At 38.3% G+C, this 12782-nt stretch overlaps 1 protein-coding gene across 1 annotated transcript in view; it reads right to left on the reverse strand.

Annotated features, from left to right (window-relative positions):
- Window positions 1–6920: 6920 nt before the first annotated feature.
- The window catches only part of BMPR1A (bone morphogenetic protein receptor type 1A), a 136437-nt gene continuing 130575 nt past the window's right edge, over window positions 6921–12782 (reverse strand). The window contains exons 11-13 of the mRNA XM_045569039.1: window positions 12141–12316; window positions 10820–10950; window positions 6921–10733 (exon numbers count right to left, since the gene is read on the reverse strand). Of these exons, the coding sequence (XP_045424995.1) occupies window positions 10608–10733; window positions 10820–10950; window positions 12141–12316 (433 nt within the window). The 3' untranslated portion in view covers window positions 6921–10607. The remainder of the gene's footprint in view (window positions 10734–10819; window positions 10951–12140; window positions 12317–12782) is intronic.

Consider the following 12782-nt stretch of genomic DNA (forward strand, 5'->3'; position numbering starts at 1 on the left):
CGAGAAATAATGGTTCTTTTAGACAGGATATTTTCCATGCAACAAAACAAACATGATTAAATTTCATAAAACCTTAACAAGTGTAAATTTTGTTTAAACAGTTCTATAATTAGGACCCCAGATCAGTAAGAATTCTAAAGTTCATCTGGCCAGGAGTGGTGGCTCACACCTGTGATCCCAGTGCTTTGGGGAGTTGAGGAGGGAGGATGGCTTGAAGCCAGGAGTTCAAGACCAGCCTGGGAAACATAGTGAGAACTCCATCTCTTAAAAAAAAAAAAAAAAGAAAAAAAGAAAAAATTAGCTGGGCATGGTGTGCTCATAGTTCTAGCTAGCTACTCGGGAAGCTGAGGTGGGAGGATTGTTTGAGGTTACAGTGAGCTATAATGGTGCCAGCCTGGGCAACAGAACAAGTCCCTGTCTCAAAACCAAAAACCCAGGAGGCATCTAGTAACTCTGGATGGAGACCCAGTAACACCCTTCCACTTGTGGCACCAGAATACCACAGTGGACTGAGCACACAGTGGAACCTTCCCCAAGCCTGATGGGGGAAAAGAACATGTAAGAATATTCAAAAATATTAGAAAACAAGAAAGGGTACCATAAACGCATCGGGAAAATTAGTAATTCCTGAAAAATAGGAAGTAGAAGGGATCAGGTATAAAATGAAACAGAGCAGTAAATCACAACCCAAAACATTTGAGACTGCTGGGGAGGTGGGAGTGTGTCTGGGGGTGCCCCAAACTCAACCCAGCCCTGCACATGCTTGGGGTCAGTGGAGGCAGGAAGCTCCCACACCCAGCTGAGCCCAGAGACGTCTCCACAGACCACAACATAGTGTCAGAATAATTCTTGTCCTTTACTCTTATTTCAGAAACTGAGAAGAGGCTATGCTGTATGGCCTATAAAATATTTCTTAAGATCCTCCTTTCCTCTCATACCCCAGCTCCTCTAGTATCCTTTTATCTCAAAAACAAAAGCTGTCCTGCCTGCAGCCTGGGCATCATTCTTCCATCCTCCTCCAAGAAAGCCCCCAGCCTGTCCTGACGATGATGACAGAACTCTTTGCGGGGTAGGGGAGGTGAACAAATGGAGTGGGGAAAGCTGGAATCCTCCTGAGGAGGCAAGAAGGGACAGGATTGTTTTTGCTCTAACAAACAGCTGCAGGCAGCTAACGAACACGGAGCAGGGGTGAACAGGTATTCATTAATACGAAAATGAGCAACCATCCCCAAACTGGCAAACACTTGTGGAGGACTATTAATAGCATCATGAACAAGAAGACCCAAAACTCAGCAAACTAAGATTTTGGAACATACATAATACATCTCCAGAAACACAGGAAATTAGAAATTTTAACTTGGATTGTGGTTCTAAATACCATCACCCCTAAACAGAACCAAAGTGCCTTGGAGAAATGGCTGACTCCAGGCCGGGGCAAGGAAAGTACAAGAGGATTCTGGAATCTCTTAATGTGCTCAGAAGAAAGAGGTGAGATGGGAACGTGTCAAAAGGACCGAGGAGCCAGCTTGACGAACTCCCAGTAACCAAGTCAGGGTCAATTTGGGCATCAAAACAAATAATGACCTAACAGACTATAACCCACTGAATAAAACAAGAATCCATGGGTGTATCCTGATGATAAAAAAATTAAGGGAAGGCCACGTGCGGTGGCTCACGCCTGTAATTCTAGCACTCTGGGAGGATGAGGCGGGAGGATGGATTGAGGTCAGGAGTTCGAGACCAGCCTGAGCAAGAGCGAGACCCCGTCTCTACTAAAAATAGAAAGAAATTATTTGGCCAACTAAAAATATATGTAGAAAAAATTAGCCGGGCATGGTGGCACATGCCTGTAGTCCCAGCTACTTGGGAGGCTGAGGCAGGAGGATCTCTTGAGCCCAGGAGTTTGAGGTTGCTGTGAGCTAGGCCGACGCCACGGCACTCTAGCCTGGGCAACAGAGCGAGACTCTGTCTCAAAAAAAAAAAAAAAAAAAAAAAAAAGGGAAAAGCTCTTAGAGCAGAATGCCAATTAAATACAGATGTAGGCCAGGCGTGGTGGCTCACGCCTGTAATCCTAGCACTCTGGGAGGCCAAGACGGGCGAATTGTTTGAGCTCAGGAGTTCAAGACCAGCCTGAGCAGGAGCGAGACCCCATCTTGACTAAAAAAATAGAAAGAAATTAACCAGACAACTAAATATATATATATATAAAATTAGCTGGCCATGGTGGCACATGCCTGTAGTCCCAGCTACTTGGGAGGCTGAGGCAGGAGGATTGCTTGAGCACAGGAGTTTGAGGTTGCTGTGAGCTAGGCTGATGCCACAGCACTCTAGCCCAGGCAACAGAGCGAGACTCTGTCTCAAAAAAAAAAAATACATACATACATACACATATATATATATGTAATAATGGAATTAGAAAAAGCACCACTTTGCAACCGTTGATTCAGATAAGAATCATTGCTGGATGCTAAAACATAGTCTCAAAGTATCTCCCACAATTTACTCATTACAAGGGGAAAAGGGTAACTTCAGAGAAAGGAGTATCACATTAAGTGACCGATGCTGACATCATCAATCGTGAGACCCACTGACGTCATGGCCCCCAGATGGGATGTGTTCATGAGTACCAAGTCCACAAAACCACTGGCTTTACTCTAAAAAATGTCAGTACCACAAAGGAGCTATTTCAGGTTAAAGGAGAACCAGGACCTGAGACCAGATTCAGGGCCAGGAAAATGTGTTCTCAGGTCTTCACTAGAACAGGCAAGACTTGAATAAGCTCTGTAGGTTATGGCATTGTTGGTACTTGCAATGGTATCAATGTTAACTTTCCTGGTTTTGATAGTTGTACATAATTGGTAAGTAACAGAATATTAATATTCTTGAAGTATTTAGCACTAAAGGGGCATCAGTTCTGTGACTTCAAATAGCTCAGAATAAAAATGTGTGTGTGTGTGTGTGTGTGTGTACACATGAACATTACAAACAGTACAAGATGAGATTTTACGATTCCTGTATATATACACACACACAATGACAAAGCAACTGTGCAAAATGTTAGCAGTTTATGAATCTGGGTGAAGGGTAAATTCCTTATACTATTCACACAACTTCTCTGGAAGTTTGAAATTATTTCAAAGTAAAGTTAAAATAAAACTTGATTGTTGAAATAAACTTGGTAGACAGGCTGAAAAAAGCAGAAGGTAGGATGACAGAGATGAGAAACATTAAGAAATATGGAAGAAACATTTAGGTGACTCGGTATTTGTCTAACCAGAAGTTCTAGATCTAGAAAAAGTAAAAAGGGAAAGGAGGAAACAAAAAATAAAGGGAGAAAATTTTCCACGTCCAAGAAAACATTAGAAGGATCCAATTAGCACTAAGCAACAGAACCAATATATCTAGGAAAGGCAAGTTTAAACTTCAAAACATCAAGAATAAAAAGAAAGTTGGTCCAAGTGCAGTGGTGTTTACAACTAATTGATCACAACCAGTTACAGATCCCTTTGTTCCTTTCTCCACTCCCACTGCTTCACTTGACCAGGCTTAAAAAAAAAAAAAAAAAAAATTAAAGAAAAAAAAAAGAATAAAAAGAAAATAAAGTTAAAATAAAATCTGTGTTGTTGAAATAAAAGACTCAGTAGATGGGCTGAAAAAACCACAGGCTTCTTGAAAATAAATGAAACTACGTGATGTGTGTCACAAATTAGACCCATGTCAGAGTTCACACCAGCAACAAGGGGAGCTGGGAGATCAGGAAGTGCTATGTTCAGACTTAGATCCTATCTCCAGCCAAACTTCTAGCCAAGTATGAGAACGGGATCAAGTAATAAAAATTGCTTTTTAAATTACAGCTAGATAGGAGGAATAAGTTCTAGTGCTCCATACTAGGGTCCCCAACCTATGGTGAGTTATATAATTACTTCATTATATATTATAATGTAATAATAATAAAGTGCACAATAAATGAAACGCACTTGAATCATCCCCCAACCCCCACCCCACCCCATCTCCCTGACCCATGGAAAAACTGTCTTTCATGAAAATGGTCCCTGGTACCAAAAAGGTTGGGGACTGCTGCTATATACCACTGTAGGATGCCTATAGGTAACAATAATACATAGTTTCAAATGGCTGGGAGGATCATGAACATTCTGAACACAAATAAATGCTTGAGGTGATGGATACAATCACTACACATGTATCAGAACACCACTATGTTACCCTATATGTACAATTATTAGTTAATTAAAAAAGAAAAACATTTGCTTTTAAAATGTTTGATCGAAATACCTCACACAACAGTGTAGGTCTTTTGTTGCAGATTTCCCATTTTCTCTTTTGAAAGTTTCTCAACACTTAACTTGCATCTCAGTCATACAGCAGAGCAACAGATGTACATCATCAACCCAAGCCATCATCTGAGTTTAAATTTGCTTTAAAAAATGGCTTCTCCCTCAAAAAAAAAAAAAAAGAAAAGAAAAAGAAAAAGAAAAAGAAAAAGGGACGGGGGTGGGGGGGGAACACAAATTCTTTCTTCTCCCGGCTTGAACATATTTTCAACATAAGTGTTCTATATTGACTTTAACACTTCAGGTGTCCTGCATAAAATTTAGGATGTGAGCCAGGCACAGTGGCATGTCTGTCATCCCAGCTACTTGGGAGTTACGGTGGCAGGATTGCTTGAGCCCAGGAGTTCGAGGCAGCAGCGGGCTACGATCACCCCTGTGGATAGCCACTGCAGTCCAGCCTGGGCAGCACAGTGAGACCCTGTCTCTAAAAAAATAAAACAAAAGCTTAGGCTATGAGTAGTGAAGTGGATGTAGGGGCAGTAGGAGATCTGGAATCTCCTTGGATTTCATGATTACAGCACAAATGGGACACCAAAAGTGAAGGTAATTGGACAAAGACCAGCTGCTAAATTTCAGGAGTAATAGGCAGGCCACACATATTCCATGTAAAAATAACAATTCCTATGCCATCCTACGGTGATTATGGATGAACCTTTCAGCCCTAGTTACTGCTTCTGTCCAAAATAGTTTTTGTATGTATTTAATACCCTGGCACTGTCTCCTCTTGATCCCTAGAGTCAGGGTGACTCACCCACCTGTTCTGACCCTGCACTCACAGTATTTACCTCTCCATGACCAGGACAGTGCCACCACACCAGGTGACCTCCACTCACACTGCCAGCTGGCCACGTTCAGCAGCCCATGCCCACCCAGCCAAGGCCATACTCCCCCAAGAGCCGAGGGAAGGCTTTTTAGGAACATGCACCTAATTTAATAAAGTATGATGTGCCAGAAATGGTCAGTGCAGTAGCAAGTGAATGGAGATGTGATAACTGAATTAGTGTCTGCTTGAGATTATCTAAAAGGATTAAGACTATTCTGGAGGAACAAGGATTAGACTATTGTGTTTCTTAATGTCTGCTCTATTAATACTCTCAAAAATATTAAGGAAACCTTGGAAATAGTCACTCTTCCAACTGAGCAGTGACAGTAACAGATTATGCTGGGAAGGAGAAATGAATGTATTTACACAGTGTTTGGGTTAGTGTTTTATAGATGAAAGGAAAGCTTGCAAGTATCTGATAGGCTCGGGAAAACCGAGTCATCTTCATCATGCTGCGTTGGAGTGCACAGTATCCCTAATTAAGCTATTATTATGAGAAAGGTTTTACACTGACACGAAATGGATTCCTGTAAGGAATCTGTAATAGCTATCTCCAAATATGCCTTTCTTTTGAGGGACATTGACCCGTACCAAATACTTTAGATGATCTAACATGTTCAGAGCCCTAAGCAAAGGCATTAGGAGGCCCATTGACTGGATGGATTTGCACACAACAGAAGACAGCCTGGACAGAGGGGAGACTCACTGCAGGTGGGACAATGACAAGACACTGTTGTGGAACAGAAGGAAAGCCAGCCAAAGCCTCACCTCCCGCTGTGGCAGGAACACCAGACAGAAGGCCAGATAAATGCATTCCATCACTCTAAGTAAAAGAAGAGAAAAACCTTGGAAGTTACCTGGCCAGGTAGTAAGGTGAGCACTCTGATGAACTGCTGGTAGGAATATAAATGAAAACCCTTTCTGAGTAGCAATGTGGGAATATTTTTCAAAACCTTAGATTTTTTTCATCTTAAACAAATAATCTCTTAAAAGATCATATCCACTAGTCCCATTTTCAGAAATAAAATAAAGATTATGTACAAGGATGTTCAATACATATTTTCCAAAACAACGGGCACAATCCCAATATTTAGTAGGGGATCACAGAAATAAATTATTCCATCTACTTGGTAGAATATTATGCAGTCATATTTTATTTATTTTAGTAGAGACGGGGTCTCACTCTTGCTCAGGCTGGTCTCCTGAACTCCTGAGCTCAAGCGATCCTCCTGCCTTGGCCCTCCAGAGTGCTACGATTACAGACGTGAGCCACCATGCCCGGCCTGCAGTCATATTTTTTAAACTATGTTTTCAGTGGATATTTAATAGTATACTATGATTTAATACTGTAAAAAATGCAGCAGAAAAAGATTAAAAAGAAATATTCAAATGTAAATAGTGGTAATGTCTGGCAATAGAATTTTGAGTGATTTTTGTGTGCTGCTTTATTCTTTCTTATGTTTCCCAAGAATCTCTGCCATGAGTACTTCTTTTTATAATCAGAAAATGATGTTTGCTTTCTCTTTTTGTGAAGGAAAAAACCCTTCATTCTAATAGGTTTAACTTCTGTACCTACACAACGAAAAGAGCATAAGTCACTTACCTGCATGTGCTCCGTACTAGGTTCTGGTACATCTTAGGAACATATGTCTGTACACTAACTTATCTGTTATAAAATCTCACCAGATGACTTCTGATACACAATACAGTCCGAGTATGGTATCACAAAACACATCACTAAAGTATACTAAAATAAGGTTATTTACTTAAAAATGATACATTGGACATAATCTGTGTATAGAACAAAGCAATTAATGGTAAACTTAATAAGGCACCTTTTAAACCAGATGCTGTACAAAATACATTTAGTGTGTTACATATCAAAGATGAATCTATATTTTTGGTGTTTTACAATTGCATAATAAAACTGCTTGTTTTTACCCTTCTTTCAATGCCTATGTACAGTATCCCTAATTAAGCTATGATGATATTTTCATTTTATACAATATATACTACATTTTAGTTTTTAAATGGGCAAGGACAAAAGTCACTAAAAGGGCTTAAATAATCCCATTGAAAGCAGAATACAGAGTACAAGCTAAAATTACAATGACATATTTAATCCTTTGCAAAAGCCGTATTCACATACTTTCCTTATGTGACCATCGTTACACATGGCTTCATCTGATACTGCCACAGATTTAATTTGGTTCTTATGAACACGTCTCCCCTCTGCGGTTTCCACTGTGACTCACCTTGCACTGAGACCAGATGAACTGCTACACTAAAATTTTAACATCTGACTCAAGTCAATAATAAATTTTACCACTTTTAAACAACACAAGGGCTATACTTTTTAAAAAAACCTATTACTATTTTTGCTGTTGAAATTATTTTACGTATTTTTAAACATTTCAAAACATTCACATATATGAAATGTGTTTTAATTTATAAAATCTGCCCTGGAATAAACTATTCAATATCAAATTTGATCTTAGGCCAAATTAAAGATGCATGATTCTTTAAAAACTATAGTGCACTTTTGTTCTAAACAGAAACAAAGGATAAGGTGTTGAATATTTATTACAGTAAATTAAAAAATCTGGCACATTCTGGGAAAACATAATTTTCAAAAACTATAGGTTACTTTCTAAGTTTAAGAAACACCTCTGGACATTGAAAAGGCAACATAAAATGTTGATCAAAATATCTCTGTGTAAATACTTTCAGAGAAATCAGATTCAAATTTTATACTTCAGAAACTTGTTAAATAAGAAAGCACAGTGAAAGCTTAGAATAAATACATTGAAGCAAATTCTAATGTGCCTTTAGTCCTAGAGATATTTACCAGCATAAAGAGAATTCATAAGGAGAATTCTCTTTGAGGGTTAACTTTTGCTGTTTATATTTAGGTAGTTTTGGATTTTTGTTTGCTTTTATGCTTTAATTATTTAAAGGGATGACTGACTGAGGCCACACATTTTTAGAACACTAAATTGTAAGTGGGACCAAATAACGGCTCCCAGGGTTTTAGAACTTATTTCCTAACTATGGTACTACATAGTACTTCCTCTTGCAGGGCTGCCATATTCTTTCACTATTTCAAGGGTGAGCTTCAGATTTAAGAGTGGGAAGGAGAGAAGAAAACAAGTTTCATTCAACACTTTCAGGTTTTAGGATTCCAAATATAGCAACATTTGCTTTTTAAAGAACAAGTTATACTAGAAAATGTTCTTACTCAACCAGTTTCTAAGGTTAACTCTTGATATCACTTTCACTAGACCAAGCTAATTAAAAGAAATCATTAGAGTAGTCTCATAAACTAATTTTTTGCTTCCACATTAGCATTTTAGCATTTCTAAGAATAAAGTTTGTACCTCCTTATGTATTTTCTTTATTAAGATGACAAATGATTTTCAAGATTTATAGTTTACCAAGTCAAAAATAAATCAAGGTTAACTGAAACTAAGTAAATCAGACGTCATAACTGTTCTCAAATCACATAGCAATTTAGATTAAAATACCTCTATTTCTTAGTATATAGATGGGGAAAAAATCCTGGAAAAGCAAGTTACTGAGTATTATCAATATGCAAATTTACTTATCTTGATGAACACTTCAAACTTTAAATATGTTAGAGGAAACTTATCAAACTTAAAACGGTTAAGGCAAGTTTCACATTTGTGAAATTTAATGTGCAGACAAATACTTAAGTTTTAACCTTAAATTACAGTCAAATTTTTGGTAATGGGTGGACACATGCTCTGAATTTGCCCCACTGAATTTAAACCTTTTGGGCTATGCTGTGATATAATCACACTGATTTTATGTAGTAATCAAAGAAAATTGTCTCATTTGATGCCTCATGAGTTGTATACTCAGAAGAGATTAATATTTAAAAGGCATTATGGAAGTATAATAAATTTAAGCAAATCGGAATTATTCCTTGAGGTAACAAGGCATCTATAAAGTATGTATCATTTTGTTGAATAACAGCTATACAGTGTACGTACACATACTGACTAGATATTGCACTTTTCTGCCTGACTCTTCATCGTCTTCATGAGTTAGGGAACAGAAATCATAAAACCAAAATTATCAAATGATTTAGATGCCTAAAACATGTTTAACAGTTGTTGATAAATTTGTATCAGCTGATGTAAATTTCTAATTAGAAATTCTTTCACAAAGGAAAATTGAGATGATATTAAGTTTTTACCTGAATTTAACAAAGGCCTGGATTTGATATATTACTTTGAATACATTAATTCTGAAAATTCATATTAAGTTCTACATAATAACTTTTCTTCCCTTAAGGATGGGATGTGAGGTACATGTAAGCTGGTTTCTATAGTATGAATGTTATGTACATATATAAAATATGGTTGTAAAGGAGTGGGTATTTTGCAAATAAAGTACATTACACACAAAATATAAATAACTTCCCTTTAAAAAGTTACTGAGAATAAAGAATACAGAACACGGTTATAGGCACTTACATTGCTATCAAATGCAATAATTTACTTCAATAAGAAGTGCTTTCTTTATGAACATGGTTCTTTGCACTGGGATCTCCAACTTTGGATGGGATACTCTCCATGACAAAAATAACTGCCCGAAAAATGATGGCCGTGGAAGGAAAACAGTCCAAATTTACAGACACTTTAAACTTCTTTTGGCTTTTATATCAACTTTTATGTTAAAAAATAAAGTTGGTTGGGCAACTATCTCACTTGCAAGGTAAATGGCTTTTATGAGATTGGCAAATCTTGGTCAGATATTGCATTTTTAAAGCACAAAACCACTGGCCACCAATATCTTCCTGTGCATTCATAAATTATTTTCTTCTAATTCAAATGGCAGCAGAGGAATCCTGGTGTGCATGTGTGTGCACAGATACACACACCACGATCAAGGAAGGCATGACAAACTACCATAAACTAAGCAGTATCCCAAGCAGATCATAATCTATAGGCTGTTTTACAAAGGTAGAATACAAACAGATTAAATTTTCTCAGGTAGAAGGCAAAAGTGTATATTTTTCCATTTCTGCTGAACTCATTTATCTTCTTAAGGCTTTCATAGAAAGCACCATTTTATGAACAGGCAATTCAGTACCCAGAGTTTGACTGGAGACTTATTAATCGGGATAGAAGTCTTGATGCAGTTCATAAAAACCTAATAAAAAAAAAGGCATCAAAAACCACATTTAAAATAAAGCTGTCCACATATAAAGAATGAATTGTTTAGAAGAAGTCCCAGCTTATAGTCTAGTAAGAGTACTGAAAGGTTTAATATTAGCAGCCTGTGAATGTGTACTGAGGAAAGAGTCTGAGAACCAAGTTAATATCCTTAGTCGACTCTAATTCCACCCGTTCCTTGGGTAAAACAGTTCTTGCAGTCTGGAGTTTCTCCTCACAACTGTTTAAGTGTCAAATCTTTACATCTTGGGATTCGACCATCTTGGCAAGTGTCTTCTTGATTCTCAATGCTGTAAGTCTGGAGGCTGGATTGTGGGCCCAGCATTCTGACATTAGCTTTAAAACTGCTCGCAGACACTGTAAGGTAAAGAGAATGTAGTGAGCAGACAGTATCTTTGGTGACATTTACCAATCACTTCTCCAGGGCACTGAGTTCCACTTACTTCATCACTGTTCCACCGATTAGACACAATTGGCCGCAAACGTTTGACACACACAACTTCACGCATATCTTCATATGATGGATCGCTGGGTACCATGTTGTAATATGGCAACTGGTATTCTTCTACTATCCCTGTAGGGAGTGGCAAAACACAGTGGGCACAAAAACGATGGCTGGACAAAATACACCAATGTATTTAGCATCCTTCTGTGAACTATGGAACTAAAACTTGCATAAAGAAAACTACACACTGGATGATTCACTTTCAATAGTAAATGTATGCTTTTTTCTTATTTATGCCCAATTATTTCCTCTACCTCCACTAGGGGCCCCCATTACAACTGTGATAGAGTCCATCAACAAACAGGATAGCAAAATTCCTTTAAAAAATGCACAATAAAATCATTTACTTATCCTAAATTTTAAATCTAATTACTTATATGATTATTCCTACTAATGAATATGGTTATTTTTTTTCCCTGAAGTAGAAAGACTTACCATGATGTGCAGACAAGAGTTCACACAGCAGGCTTGAGACTGCTGTCCCTAGAAAGGCCTGCTTGCAGGGTGGGCCCTTGCCCAGTGTCTGGGACCCTGAATGGTAAACAGTTCCCTACATGGACATAAAACTTTCCAAAAATGGTAAGGGTGGCTCACAGTTCCTAGAATGTTTGTACAAACAATGTGGTGCATGTTGAACATCTGCTTTCCTTCTGGGAGTTTGGAATTTTGGCACATGCCAGGCAGAGGATGCTTATGTGACCAACCTCCAATAAAATCTACAGTTCCTAATGAGCTTCCCTGGATGACAACACTTCACACGCATTGTCACAACTCAGCGTGGGAAGAATTAAGCACATCCCCTGTGACTCTACGGGGAGAGGACTTTTGGAAGCCATGCCTACTTTTCTATGAACTTTGCCCCAGACACCTTTTCCCTTTTGCTGAATTTCATTTGTATCCATTCACTGTAATAAATCTTAGCTGTGAGGACAGCTATATGCTTGAGTCCTTTGGGTCCTTCAAGAGAAACTGTAGAACCTAGAGTGTTCTTGGGGAACGTTGACATTATATAATCTAAATTATGTAACTGGAGCTAGGGTTTCTTTAAAAAAAAAATTTTTTTTTTTTTTTTTTAGACTTGGGGTCTCACTATGTTGCCCACGCTGGTTTCAAACTCTTGGCCTCAAGCGATCATCCTGCCTCAGCCTCCCAAAATGCTGGGAATATAGGCGTAAACCACTGGTGCCTGGCCTGGAGCTGTTATTTTTTAAATGAGGGGTAAACAAACATAATCTGAAACATATCACTCAAGCTCTTACCTCCTGTGATACAACGACGAGCCATTTCCCATATGATCAGGCCAAAGCTATAGATGTCAGCCATTATGTAGGGCTGGAAATGGTTTTTATTTAGGCTTTCATCTAGCACTTCTGGAGCCATGTAGCGTTTGGTGCCCACCCTGGTATTCAAAGGCACATCAACTTCATTTGTATCACTGCAAACAGAAGGAAGACAACGTCCAGGTTCAGGGCCAAGAACAAAATATTTTTGTCATATTTCATAAAAGCTTCTCTCTTTCTAAATACACATTTCCTTATCAGAAATCCTTGGGGCCAGATGTATTACAAAATTTGTATCTTTCAGACTTTAGAAAAACAACACACCCTTTTAAATATATGCTACATAGCATAAAACATCCCTAGCAGGGTTTGGAGCAGTATTTTTTTTTTTTTTTTTTTTTGAGACAGAGTCTCACTGTGTTTCCTGCGCTAGAGTGCCATGGCGTCAGCTTAGCTCACAGCAACCTCAAACTCCTGGGCTCAAGCAATCCTCCTGCTTCAGCCTCCCGAGTAGCTGGGACTACAGGCATGCGGCACCATGCCCGGCTAATTTTTTCCATATATATTTTTAGTTGTCCAGATCATTTCTTTCTGTTTTTAGTAGAGACGGGGTCTCACTCT

The sequence above is a fragment of the Lemur catta genome, chromosome 14, assembly GCF_020740605.2.
Source record: "Lemur catta isolate mLemCat1 chromosome 14, mLemCat1.pri, whole genome shotgun sequence".
NCBI classification, from domain to species: Eukaryota; Metazoa; Chordata; class Mammalia; order Primates; family Lemuridae; genus Lemur; species Lemur catta.